The sequence below is a fragment of the Elephantulus edwardii genome, unplaced genomic scaffold (assembly GCF_000299155.1).
Source record: "Elephantulus edwardii isolate Elephantulus edwardi_28Jun2011 unplaced genomic scaffold, EleEdw1.0 scaffold00140, whole genome shotgun sequence".
NCBI classification, from domain to species: Eukaryota; Metazoa; Chordata; class Mammalia; order Macroscelidea; family Macroscelididae; genus Elephantulus; species Elephantulus edwardii.
The window spans coordinates 4,746,493-4,759,386 of record NW_006399890.1 but is presented as its reverse complement, the minus strand read 5'-3'; the positions used below and the strand labels follow the sequence as shown (position 1 = coordinate 4,759,386).

General features: G+C 40.0%; 1 protein-coding gene across 1 annotated transcript in view; it reads right to left on the bottom strand.

The window, feature by feature from the left end:
• Nucleotides 1-12,414, bottom strand: part of GMFB (glia maturation factor, beta) — a 21,375-nt gene extending 8,961 nt beyond the window's left edge. Inside the window, exons 1-5 of the mRNA XM_006894347.1 lie at nt 12,359-12,414; nt 4,003-4,099; nt 2,796-2,845; nt 2,055-2,104; nt 1,372-1,454 (exon numbers count right to left, since the gene is read on the bottom strand). Of these exons, the coding sequence (XP_006894409.1) occupies nt 1,372-1,454; nt 2,055-2,104; nt 2,796-2,845; nt 4,003-4,099; nt 12,359-12,361 (283 nt within the window). The 5' untranslated portion in view covers nt 12,362-12,414. The remainder of the gene's footprint in view (nt 1-1,371; nt 1,455-2,054; nt 2,105-2,795; nt 2,846-4,002; nt 4,100-12,358) is intronic.
• Nucleotides 12,415-12,894: the final 480 nt, after the last annotated feature.

The following is a 12,894-nucleotide window of genomic DNA, read 5'->3' as shown; positions in this document are numbered from 1 at the left end:
ACTGTGTGGATCACAACAAGCTATGGCTGACTCTGAGAAGAATGGGAATCCCGAAACATTTGATCGTGCTAATGCACAACCTATACTGGGACCAAGAGGCAGTCATCAGAACAGAGCAGGGAGACACTGGATGGCTCAAAATCAAGAAAGGAGTCCGTCAGAGATGTATTTTGTCTCCATACCTTTTCAATCTGTATGCAGAACAGATCATCCGAGATGCTGGGCTGTACGAGGAGGAATGTGGCCTCAGGACTGGTGGAAGAATTGTCAACAACCTGCGTTATGCAGATGACAACCCTGCTTGCTGAATCTAAGGAGGACCTGAAACACTTGCTGCAGAAGGTCAAGGACTGCAGTCTTCAATATGGATTGAAGCTCAATATCATGAAACAAAGATTCTCACCACGGGGCCAACTGGCAGCATCAGTATGGATGGTGAAGAGAATGAGATAGTTAACAGTTTTAGTTTGCTTGGCTCCACAGTCAACACTCTTGGTAACAGCAGCCAGGAAATCAGGAGATGAATTGCATTGGAAAGTCAGCTGTGAGGGACCTCTCAAGAGTACTGAAGTGCAACGACGTCAGGATGGAGACTAAGATGCGCCTGATCCAGGCTATAGTCTTTGCAATTACGTGCTATGCATCGGAGAGTTGGACAGTGAATAGGGATGATAGAAAGAGAATTGATGCCTTTGAGTTGTGGTGCTAGAAAAGAGTGTTGAATATACCATGGACTGCTAGGAGAACAAACAGGTTTGTCCCAGAGAAGGTGAAGCCAGAATGTTCCCTGGAGTCAAGGATTCTGAAGCTTCATCTGACATACTTTGGGCATGTTGCAAGGAGGGACTGACTGGTCCTTGGAGAGGGACATCATGTTTGGGAGAGTGGAGGGACGGTGAAGGAGAGGAAGACCCTCGATGAGATGGATCGATTCTGTAAGTGGAGTGGTGGGAATGAATGTGTTTGAGACAGCAAGGTTGGCACAGGATAGAACGGTGTTTAGGGCTCTTGTACGTAGGGTCGCTATGAGTCATAAACGATTCGATGGCAAAAAACAACAACAACAGCGTCATGATGAGTAATACTCAACTTGACAGGACCTAACAACAACCACCTTTCTTATTTGAAAATGTCACTGCATATTCTATTTAAAAAGCTTTAGAATGTGTGTATGGTTTGACTCACACACTATACCTCTGGAATTTATTGTAGGTACATGAGTACTAAGAGAAGATGCTTATAGCAACTTGTTCCTAGAAACACATGCACATACACACATAAATATATGTTAATTTAGATGATTTTCAGTTAAAAAAAAAACCCATGTGTACATCATAGCTAAATATGCACTGCTTAAAGAAATGTACTTACCAACAGGACTGGAGAAAATGAAGCACAAAGGGTATGAAACTCTTCCATCATCATGTTGATATTTATAACTATACACAATGAAGGTTTTTCTCAAGTTAAAGAAACTAAAGTGATTGCTCTTTTTGAACCCCATACTCCCTGTTGAGTCAATGCTGACTTATGGTAATTCTAGGTGTAACAGAGCAGAACCACTGCACAGTTTTCTTGGCTACAACTTTGCCTGGAAGCATATTGCCAAGCCTGACCTGCATTTGAGCCAGGTACTTACCAACAACGTCCTAAGGGAAAATATACACCTAGGGTGTCACTGACTGGCAAATTTCTATCCTCTATCTTTAGACCACTTTTATTCACTAACTCACTATAGATAGCCATGATAATAATTTATCATAAAAGCACATAATCTCTCAAAAATTTATTAAAAGTATCATTCTACCAATACGAACTTTTTGCTCAAATTGTATTGTGCACTCATTGTATTAAAATAAATTTTTTAAAAGAAAATTTGTTACATGAATACAACAATAGTTCATTATGCACAGATATATTTTAATTTGTATAGAATTATAATGTAAAACGGTACTTAATAAAGCAAGTCATTTAAAAGTTAAATGAAACGCCTTTGAAAAGAAAATACTGGCCACTAAAGAAAACTTCTTTTTAGAGCACAAAAAAAAGGATATCGAGGTTGTCGTTCAGGTAACTCATCTTTAAGTTCATCAGGTGAAATGCCCTGGGAAGGTTAAAAAAAAAAAAAAAAAAGGAATTGCTACAAATTTTCTAACCCATACATAAATCCTTAAGGGGATACACTGAACACTTATTCCACTAATTCAGAGTTATAAATTGAGACCCACGTGCCATAAAGTAAAATTTTATTACCCTAAACTGCACATAAACAGAGGTTTCTAAATTCTCATATCAGCCAAAGCCCACTCCATTTATTTATTTCACTTACCACCTAAATAAAGAGTGAAGAGTAATCTATGTTAATGCGCCACTGTCAAGACACATTGAACAAGATAAGTTACCTCTTCAGACAAAGCAATAATATCTGATGTAGGATGAAAAAAATAACTTCCTTTTACTTTAAATGAATTAATTTGATGAACTAACTACTTAAGTTATGGGGTGTTAGTTTTAAACTGCTAGTCATCCAGTTTAGAAGCAAATTACAACACTGAGTCAGTGTTTATATGAATAAAACTCTCCCCTCTATACTAGATTACACTAATGCTTTAAAGAAGGTGGTTAAATTAGCAAGACAAGGCATTTTTACAATAGTACTTAGCAAATACTTTTCATGTGTAGTGGGTACTCAAATTAGGTTCAGAATTCATTTTAGAAGTAAATGTAACTAACAGCACCTTCTGAGCAATAACAATTATTTAACTATAAAATTATATTTAGCTGATTGAACAAACCTCAAGCTCTTCATCCAGTACCACCAGACGTTTATCCTTGTCAATCTTCACTACAACAAAAACATAAGTAAACTATAATTCTAATGTGAACCTGATATACTCATCCTAGTCTCAATCTAGTTTTTGGCTTTTTTAAATTTTTGTGTCCAAATTAAAACATCAAGAAGCAGGATCATAAAACTGATTAAAAGAAAAACTCAATACCAAACACACTGCTATTGGGTCATGTTTGGTTTACAGCCAACTCCATCAGGTTTCTGAGGCTACACATTTTTAAGGGAGGGGACTGTCCATCTTTTCTTCCTTAGAGCAGCTGGTAGACTGAAACTGCCAACTTTGTTTAGCAGCCTGACCTGGTAATTCATGGCCTACTAGCTAGCTTTGCTTTTCAAACAGTCAAGTTTTAAAATCCTTTACCAATATTTCACAACACTTAACTGTATTATTTGGAGACTCAGATGATGCAAACAGCACACAAAAGTAATAACTAAAGACTGGAGACTGTAGCCTACTCAGAGGGACCTCAGAATACAGGCTGGTCACTCTACGTCAAGAAAAATCAGCCGCTGGAACTCTAAGACACAGTTTATACTCTCACACACAAAGGGTTGCCATGAACTGGAATTAACATGACAGCAACTGGTTCATTAGCTTTTACTTCATTACTTAAGAGTTTAATGACAACGCCTTACATTTAATGTGCATATAAATGACTTTGCAGCTCAAATATAACGTCATAACAATAACACAAAGTCTGAAAGGGTGACTGCCATGAAGAGCACTCCCTGTGTACCATAGGGAACTCTGGACGGGTAGTCTGTAGGAACGCACTGCTAACCCAAAACCCTATCTCTCTGGTAGTTCACGCCAAGGAAGAAAGATGTTCAATCTCCTTTCAGGCAATTTACAGCCTTGGAAACTCAATGGAAGGTCAGGCATGAGTTGGTTCCAACTTGACAACAGTATTTTTTTTTAACATGCAACATGGTTTGAACTGCAAAGTAAAAATAAACCAGGTGTGAGGATAGAGAAATTGCCAGATTCTCAGCATCTCGAGCCAAGACTTCATGATGCAGTATCATTATTCTGAGAAAGTGAAATGCAGAAATAACTAGAATCAAATATATGTAACAAAACAATACTAAGTTAAGTCAAAATACTTTTTTGGATAGACTATGTAATTCTCAGGGAATGACTCTTAGCTTACTTATAATGGCAGCATTATTTGTTTCTTTGCGAAAACGAAACTTTCTCAGCTTTTCCACTAAATCTTCAGCAACATCACAAACCACCAAAGATTCACTCTGTAAAAGGGGGGAAAAAGTTATATATTAATAAAGGTACATGTAAAAAATTATAAAGCTTGAAACCCTTTCAAAAGATATAATGACATCTAAAAGCGTTAATTATGTGAAAGCGGTAAAGGGAATCAAGGCAGCACTTAAAAAGAGCTTTTCAGCCTATCAATCATTGGGTCTATATTAGTCAACTGTACACATTTATTCACCTTATATGTATACTTAAACTTTTTTTTTGGCTAAGAAATGACCCATAATAATAGACAATTTCATCATAAATGGAAAAGGAAAAGTCGAGGTCCACTGTCTAACATTTGAAATTAAAGCAGGTATATTTTTTGTTATACTATACTGGAAAAGGAAAATCACAGTATTTTACTTAGAATTAATATATTGGATCACTTTTAGAGGTCATAACTGTGGAAAAAATATACAAGTAACACAAGTATGAAAATTAAATTCCAAGATACCAATGAATGTAGGGTTTTATTAAACAACTGTTATTATAGTTGTTGACTGCCAATGAGTCGAGCACAACTCATATTGACCCTATGAACAAAAGGCCGGAAGCCTTTCTATAACTATCGTGGTTTCTCAAAGTTCACAGAGTTTCGAGAGGCATGTTGTTTAGGAAGTGGATACCACTCCTGCTTCCATTAAACAACTACGGGGATCAAAAAAAAAGGGGTATGAAGGCAACACCAAATAAAAATATAATGAAATATAGAAAATAGAATAGCTAAAGAATACTTTACAAATCATAAAGAAATACTAGAGATCTTCCTCAGAAATCTGTCAAATAAATTAACAAAATCACTTTTATTTTAGTAATGCAAATTTACTGCACAACTCCTGATGGTAAACAAAATAGAAGTCTCTTTTTTCAACATGTAAAATTTCATGTGGAAACCTATACAAAGGTAGAAAGTTTAGCACCGTGAACCCTATTATTCAACTTTAACTATTACAAAAAGCAAAACCCAAACTCTCTGTCATAGTCAGTTTCAACCCTTACTGACCCTATAGACAAAGCAGAAATGCCCTCGTAAGATTTCCAGGGCTGTTAATCTTTATGAAAGCAGAATGTCACAGCTTCTTTTCAAAGTAGCTGTTAGGTTTTGAACCACTAACCTAGCAGTTACCAGAAAGCAATTTACCTGTAGATATTTTAATAGGTATAAGCAAAATGATAGTATATTATTAAAAAGATAAATAAATAACACTGCTCCATTTAAAAAAGTAACAGTAACTTCAGTATCAAATATCCAAAGACTTTTCAAATCTTCCTCATGTTTCAAATTCTATGCAGTTGGTTTGATGAGTTAGCTCTAAATAAGAGTCACAAACTTTTATAAGTGAAACAACAACATAACCTTTATAAGTGCATAATTCCCTTCTTTCTTCAAGGCAATTACAAACACTTCTGAGGCCATTACTAAAAACATACTCATTAAAATGCAATATGGCTTCCAATTTTAAATTAAAATAAAAATTTAATAAGACCTTATGATTATGAGCCTGTGTCGGACACATGTGCATATAGGTGAAGACAGAAATGTTATCAACCTTAAATTGTCCCTTCAATTAAGAACAGAAGTTGAAATGGTGGACAGCACAGGGTAAGGCAGGATTCAGACCCATCGTTCATAATGTCACTGAGTCTCAGTCAATTGGAAGGCACTTAACAACATGCTCTTATACAAGCAGAAAGTTATTTTCCACCAATAAAAAGAACTCATTTCTACTGAGTGGAAACTTACAGCTGACCCTCTAGCAGGTTTTCAGAGGCTGTGAACCACAGAGGAGCGTGCCCGTTTTCCTTCCTCAAAGACACTGGTGGATTCAATCTGCCAGGGAGGTGCTGCCTTTGTGTTAACTGTGTAACCCCCTAGGGACTACATCACTAGAATTTCTAAGCCCACCAAGAGGAACTGCCAGTAAAATAGCATCCTAGTAGGAAATACATACTTCCCTTTTTTAGCTTTCTTTAGAGAAGAAATGATAAATCATATTCAGCTTCTTAAAGCTGGTATCCAACCTATTCCAATTTTCCCTACCTTTCATGAAAGAGAAATTAGAAGACTTAAATTTCCATTGTCTTCAACCAAAGGTAGTGTCCATTATTATAAAAAACAAATATTTTCTATTTCTGTTTATGCAAAGACCAAGATATCAGAAAAGTCCTATATTCCAAGCCCTGATACTTTTGCAATCTTATTATTCTGAGGACCATGTTGTTATATACAATCGAGATGACTACTCAAAGCAACCTTTAAACAATAGCTCTGAACCCTGCCCTATCCTGAGACAGTCTCACTATCAGACACACCTGTCCCAATTGTCAGTCTCCATGTCAATCCATCTTATCTAGGGTCTTCCTCTCCTGCACTGTCCCTCTACCCTTCCAATCAAGATGTCCTTCTCCAAGGACAGGTCCCATGTGACAACATGCCCCCAGTATGTGAAACAAAGTTTCTAAATCCTTGCCTCCAAGGAGCAAAGTGGTTTCACCCTCTCCAGGGCATATCTGTTTGTTCTCTTGGCAGTCCATGTTCAGTATTCTTTTTTAGTACCACAACTCAAAGGCATCAATTCTTCTTCTGTCATCCTTATTCGCTGTACAGCTCTCATATGCATAGCAAGGAACTGAGAAGACCATGGCCTTGATCAGGCACATCTAAGTCTCTAGACTGACACTATTGCTCTTTAGCACTGTGGAGAGGTCCCTGACAGCAGACTGTTAGCAGTTTTTTAGTTCTTGCACTTGTGTGCGGAATATATATTAGTTCTAAACTCCATCCTTTTCCCAGCACTCTGGTGTTTGCTCCCTAGCATATGTGGTTCTAGTAGCCATGATTTGACATCCACACACAACAGAAGGTTCCAGAAGATGGAGTGTTTTATGGTCTAAACATGATGGTCAGGTTCTGGAATGTTTAAGACAGTCCCTTTAGCCACGATGAACATTTCATTATTAAGTGCATCAAGTCTCAAATACTCAGGATACTGGGATAGCTCTTAAGTATCATACTCCGTATGAATATAAAAGAGAAAATGATCCATTTTCCCAAGAAACTTAATAATAACTTGTTTATTAGGGGTTAGACAAAGCCTGAAAACCTGACATGGGGGTGGAGTGAAATAAAGACTGCTTACTGATTATGAAGGCCCTTTCAGGGAAACATCCTCAGATATTGAAGGAACTAAGGTCAACAGTCATTTAAAGTTAAAGGCAAGAGGACCTGAGAAATTAAACAACTGAAAAGGAAACAAAACACAAACAGAACACTGACACACTATGGTAAATGAAATGAATGTCACCAAACAATCTTCATGGAATTGTCAGATGAGAGCCTAACATTGTGTAGTTTACCAAAAATTCAATAAAATCTTAATAATATAAGCAAGTCAAGCGAGAAGATATATTCCCTTCCCCTTTCTCTTTCATTTTCACTACTTCTACTATCATAGGAAGGCCAAAAATTCCTTCCTACAAGAAAAAGGACCCAACGTTTTGTAAGCCAATCCTAATAACTTACAGTTTAGTTGTAAGTTGTAGAGTTGTAAGCCAACTCTAATTGCTTGGAGTTTTGTCTAATTGCTAAGAATAATACCCAATGCCCTGAAAATAACTTTGTATACGAGGCAAATGTTAACATAAAATTAAAGTGGAGAACTGGGCCCAAGTATGCATTTATTGTTTATCCATACAAATAACATTTAATGAAGGTCATGTGCAATGCTAAGTGCTAGGAGTATAATCATATAAAAAGAAATAAATAAATGACATGGTTACTATATTCTGGGAGTTTCTATTATATTTTAGCAGAACACAGATGCATATTTTTAAAAAGTAAAATTGTGTTTGTGGAAAGGGCCCCAAGGAGAGAGACACCATGCTGGCTAAGAATTTATGACCAGGAAAGAATATTATGGTCAAAAAAGGTTTCCCTGAAAAAGCCATGCTCCTTGGAGGTAAAGATGATAAAGCTTCTCCTCATATACTCTGGGCATGCTGCTAGTAGAGGGTACTCCTTAGAGAGGGCCATCATGCTTGGAAAGATAGACTGACACAGTAACTTCAGCATTCAATTCAAATGTATCTAAGACTGTGAGGATGATGCAGGATAGGACGGAGTTCAGATCTGTTATTCTTAAGCTCTCTATGAGTTGTACTTTTGATTCAATAGTATCTAACAACAACAACAACAAAAAAAAAAAAGGCCCCAAACTGCCTGTGCACATAGCACAGCCCAAATAATAAAAAACAAGTATGAATCAGCTTAATATTTCCTATCCAAGAGTATTAAATATACAATAGACTGCTAGGAGAACAAACAGGTTTCTCCTAGAGAGGGTGAAACCTAGCTGCTCCTCAAGAGGCAAGGATTCTGAAGCTTTGTCTGACATACTTTGGACATGCTGCAAAGCAGGACCAGTCCTTGGAGAGGAACGTCATGCTTGGGAGGGTGGAGGGACAGCACGAGAGGAAGACCTTTGATGCGATGGATTGATTCAGTGACTGGGGTAATGGGGGTGGGTATATCAAAGACAATAAGATTTTCACAGGATAGAGCAGGGTTTAGGGCTGTTGTACACAGATAGGGTCGCTATGAGTCGCAGGCGACTAAATGGTACATAAAAACAACCACCAACATACAGAATGTAGGGAGCTCTGGTGGTAAGGAATTGTGCTGTCAACCCAAAAGCATATCATTTGAATCCACCAGCTGCTCTGCAGGAGAAAGATGGGCAATTTCCTCCCATGCACTTTATGGACTTTGAAAACCCACTGGAGGCCAGCTATGGGTTAGTTCCAATCCACTAGTGCTTACCACCACCACCACCACAAAAGAATGTAGCTCTGGTGGTATTATCTGTAGAGTTGTACTACTAATCCAAAGGTCAAGCCTCTCTGGCAGTTAAAATTTACCAGAAGCTCCTTAGAAGAAAGACAGGCAATCTCCTCTCATGCTATTTACAGCCTGAAAACTTCCTAGAGGGTCAGCTATGAGTTGTTCCAAATGGAGTGCAATGAAGGGTCTCTGATACAAGAATATGGGGTCAGATTTTGAGGGAGAATCATAAACCACCTTCATTCGACTGTTTACACAAGCTTGCTTGTTGAAAGTGAAGAGGCCTTAAAATATTGATAAAGATAAAAAACTAGTCTTTTAATATAGACTTAGTTCAACATCTGGAAAAGTACAATTCTCACCACAGGATCAATGAGTATCATGATAAATGGGGAAAAGACTGAAGTTATCAAGGATTTTACTTTACTTGGATCCACAATCAACCTTCACGGATACAGCAGAAATCAAATGACTTGCACTGGGCAATTCTGCTGCTAAGGACGTCTTTAAAGTCCTAGAAGCCAAAAATGTCTGACTCAAGCCATGACATTTTCAACTGCTTCATAAGCATGTGGATGCTGGACAACGAATAATGCTGACTGAAGAATGAATGTCTTTTAGTTGTGGTACTGGTGAAGAGTATTAAATATATATCAACTGTCAAAAGGACAAGCAAATCTGTCTTGGAAGAAGGACAGTCAAATGCTCCTTAGAAGTGAGGACAGTAAGACTTCATCTAACATACTGTGGACATGCTACCAGGAGGAGCCTGTCACTAGAGGAGAATATCAAGAATGGAAAGATGGATAGAGTCAGTAAAAGAAAGGAAGAGCCTCAGTAAGATGGACTGATACAATGCCTGCAACATCAGGCTTAAGCATGGAAGAGATTGTGAGGATAGAGTACAGGACAGGAAAAGGCTTTGTTCTATTTGCACAGAGTCATTTACGAGTCTATGCTGACTCAACAGCATCTAACATCACCACAACTTGAGGCAAGACATGAGGCAAACAAGGCTTGTGGCGGAAAGATCCTGGCTATAAGACTAGAAAGAAGAAATGACACTAATGTGTTTCAAGGAGTGTCTTGAAGGCAAACATTTTTAAAAAGATTCCATTTGATGTTATGCTAATAACTGCTAATGGCAGTTGTTGTTATGTGTCACTGAGGAGACTACAATTCATAGCAAACCTATGCACTATGCAAATCTGTTCTGGGTCAATCTCAGTGCCTCTGACACACCTACCCCAGTTACTGTGTCAATCCATCTCATCCAGGTTCTTCCTCTCCTGAGCCATCCCTCCACCCTTCCAACCGTGATGTCCTTCTCCAAAGACTGGCCCCTCCTGGCAACCTGCTCAAAGTATGTGCGACAGAGCCTCAAAATCCTTGCCTCCAAGGAACAGCTTGGCTTCATCCCCTCCCGGAAGGACCTGTTAGTAATTACATATTAAATAGCACGTGAGAAATTGTGCAATGTCCTTTACAAGGATTTCCATCACGAGTAGTATTATTTTCTTTATTCGGGAAACAAAGTCTTAGAGAGTTAAGTATCTCTCCCAAAGTTACGCAGCTGGTAGAGCTAGCATTCAATCCAACTATCCTGAGTTTCTACAAAGAAGTTGGTGGCAAACCAGAGGGAGGTGAAGGCAAAAAAGGAAAAAGCCACAAAGTTGACTTTAGTTTGAGTAAGAGACTGGATTGTACTATTTTTCAGAATTAGGGATTAAGGAGAAAAGAACAGACTTGAAGACAAATTATATGAATTCTGTGAAGAGCAAATTGAAGCAACTGTGAGGTACACAATTAACTCCCCTCAAATTCAACTCATTGTTGTTGAGTTGGAAAGGACACACAGCTGACCTTCCAGCAGGTTTTTGGAAACCGCATGGGAAGAAACTACCTATCTTTTCCCCTGGGAGAAAGTAGTGGATTCGAACTATCTGGATGGGAATGCAGAAGCAACATCTAAGATCCAAATGGACAAATAATTTTCAAATAAAACCTTCACTCTCACTGATCAGGAATCAACTCATAGCAGACCCCCCAGCAGGTTTTCCAAGGCTGTAAATCACATGGAAGACTCCCGGAGAGTTCTCTCTTGGAGAACTTGGTGGATTTGAACCTCTAGAGAAGCGTGACCTTTGGGTAGCAGGGCAACACCCTGTGACTATGCCAACAGAGCCTAGGAAGCTTCAAAGAGATAGACATTAAAACCATGATTTTAAGTTAGAAAGGACAGAGCAAGGCATATCCAAGGTAAAGAGACCAAGAAAAGTAGAAGGAAAACAAAGATTTCCACATCTCAGATGCCACGGGGATTGCATGAAGGAAGAGAATGCTTCACAAAGAAGGACCGCCAATGGCATAAAGGTTAAGCAAGTGGTGAACTGAAAAAGTCCAGTGGCTTTAGGGACTAGAATAAGATCTGTTTGATGCAGATGGGTTGAGATGTGTGAGAGATCAAAAATAGGGCCTTTGTTTCCAATAAGAGAATCCTGCGTATCCTTAAGAAGCAATGCAATTGCTTGGTGCAATTATTAAAACACTGATAATGAAAAGGCTCCAGGCACTCTGTGGGAGAAAGACTCTTCTGTCGATTTACAGGCTTGGAATACCTAAGGGTAGTTCTTCCGAAAGAGAAGAGCTTCATGATTCTGGTCTATAGACCAGAATCAACTAACTGGAAGATAGTGGGTAGTTCTGGAGCACACTTAAAAAAATCGACTGGAAGGATCCATAAGATCTTCGTCAGACAACTGATTTAAGACTCCACTTTGATTTTTGAGCGCGATCATACACCCCAAATGGAAGTTACAACCCCTAGGCCCAATGAAACACTTGAAAGGCCAAGCACTAAAGCTTTGAATCAAAAGGTTTCCTACTGGGAAGAGGGCAAGGAGAAGGAGAACTCTTCAGAGGCTGGTCAGGGAAAAGAAGAAGCAAATCCTAAAGCAAGACCGAGGGATGAACTCCGAATTGGAGCCCCTCCCTCAAAGGCGAAGGGGGCTCAGCGGCGCCTCTCGGGCCCGGGCCCAGCCCTGGTGGGCTAATCGGCGCGTGGAGAAGCCTCCTGCGGGGCCTGATCCCTCTCCTCTCCGACCCTTCAGCTCAGAGACGGGATCCCCCCGGAGGGGACCTGCGAGGGCAGTGCAGCCGCCCCATCTGCGGCCGCACCTGACGCCTGGATCAGGGGGAGAGGCGTACGGCCCTCAGCCGACTCGAGGATACCGCCCTTGGGGGAGGTGGTGGGTTGGCCGAGGCCAAGTCTCTGGCTTTGGGCACCGGCCAGCAGCAGGGAGGAAGCAGTCGCCGTCCCACCCTGGGCGCTGCCCGCCACGACCGATTCCAGGAAAACCCAGTTCGCGGGCCCAGCCCTCCGGCCCCCGCCTTCGCCAGGGCAACTCACCATTTTCCTTCCGGCCGTCAGCAGCCTCTCGCCTTCCCTCTGGCCCCTTTAAGAATGGCACCACAGCCGCCTCCCTTCCTGCTCCAGCGCGGGGAACAGCCTCCGTCTCTCAACGCAGCCGCCGCGGATCATCAGCACGTGATGACGGACGGCGGCCGACGCGGCTCAAAATCAGACAAGCGCCTGCTTTCTCCTTGTGCCCTCTAGAGGAAGATGTTCCTCGTAAATAAAAGTGGAATAATAGAAAAAGCTGGTTCTTGGCTTCTATTCATTTTCCTCTAGTTTCTAAGGGCCGGCCCTCCTGAAAATATGCCCAAAATATGTGAGTCGATGTTTCACCATCCTTGCCTTTAAGTAGCACCCTAGCTGCACTTCCTCCAGGGGAGATTTGTTTGTTCTTTTGGAAGGCCATATTGAAGGCTATAGTCTGATTTTCTGCATCAGGTGTTTCAAGTCATCTTCACTTCCTGTGAGAAAGATTGTGTGTCATCTGCATTGTTGATGAGTCTTCCTCCAATCTTGATGCCACATTCTTC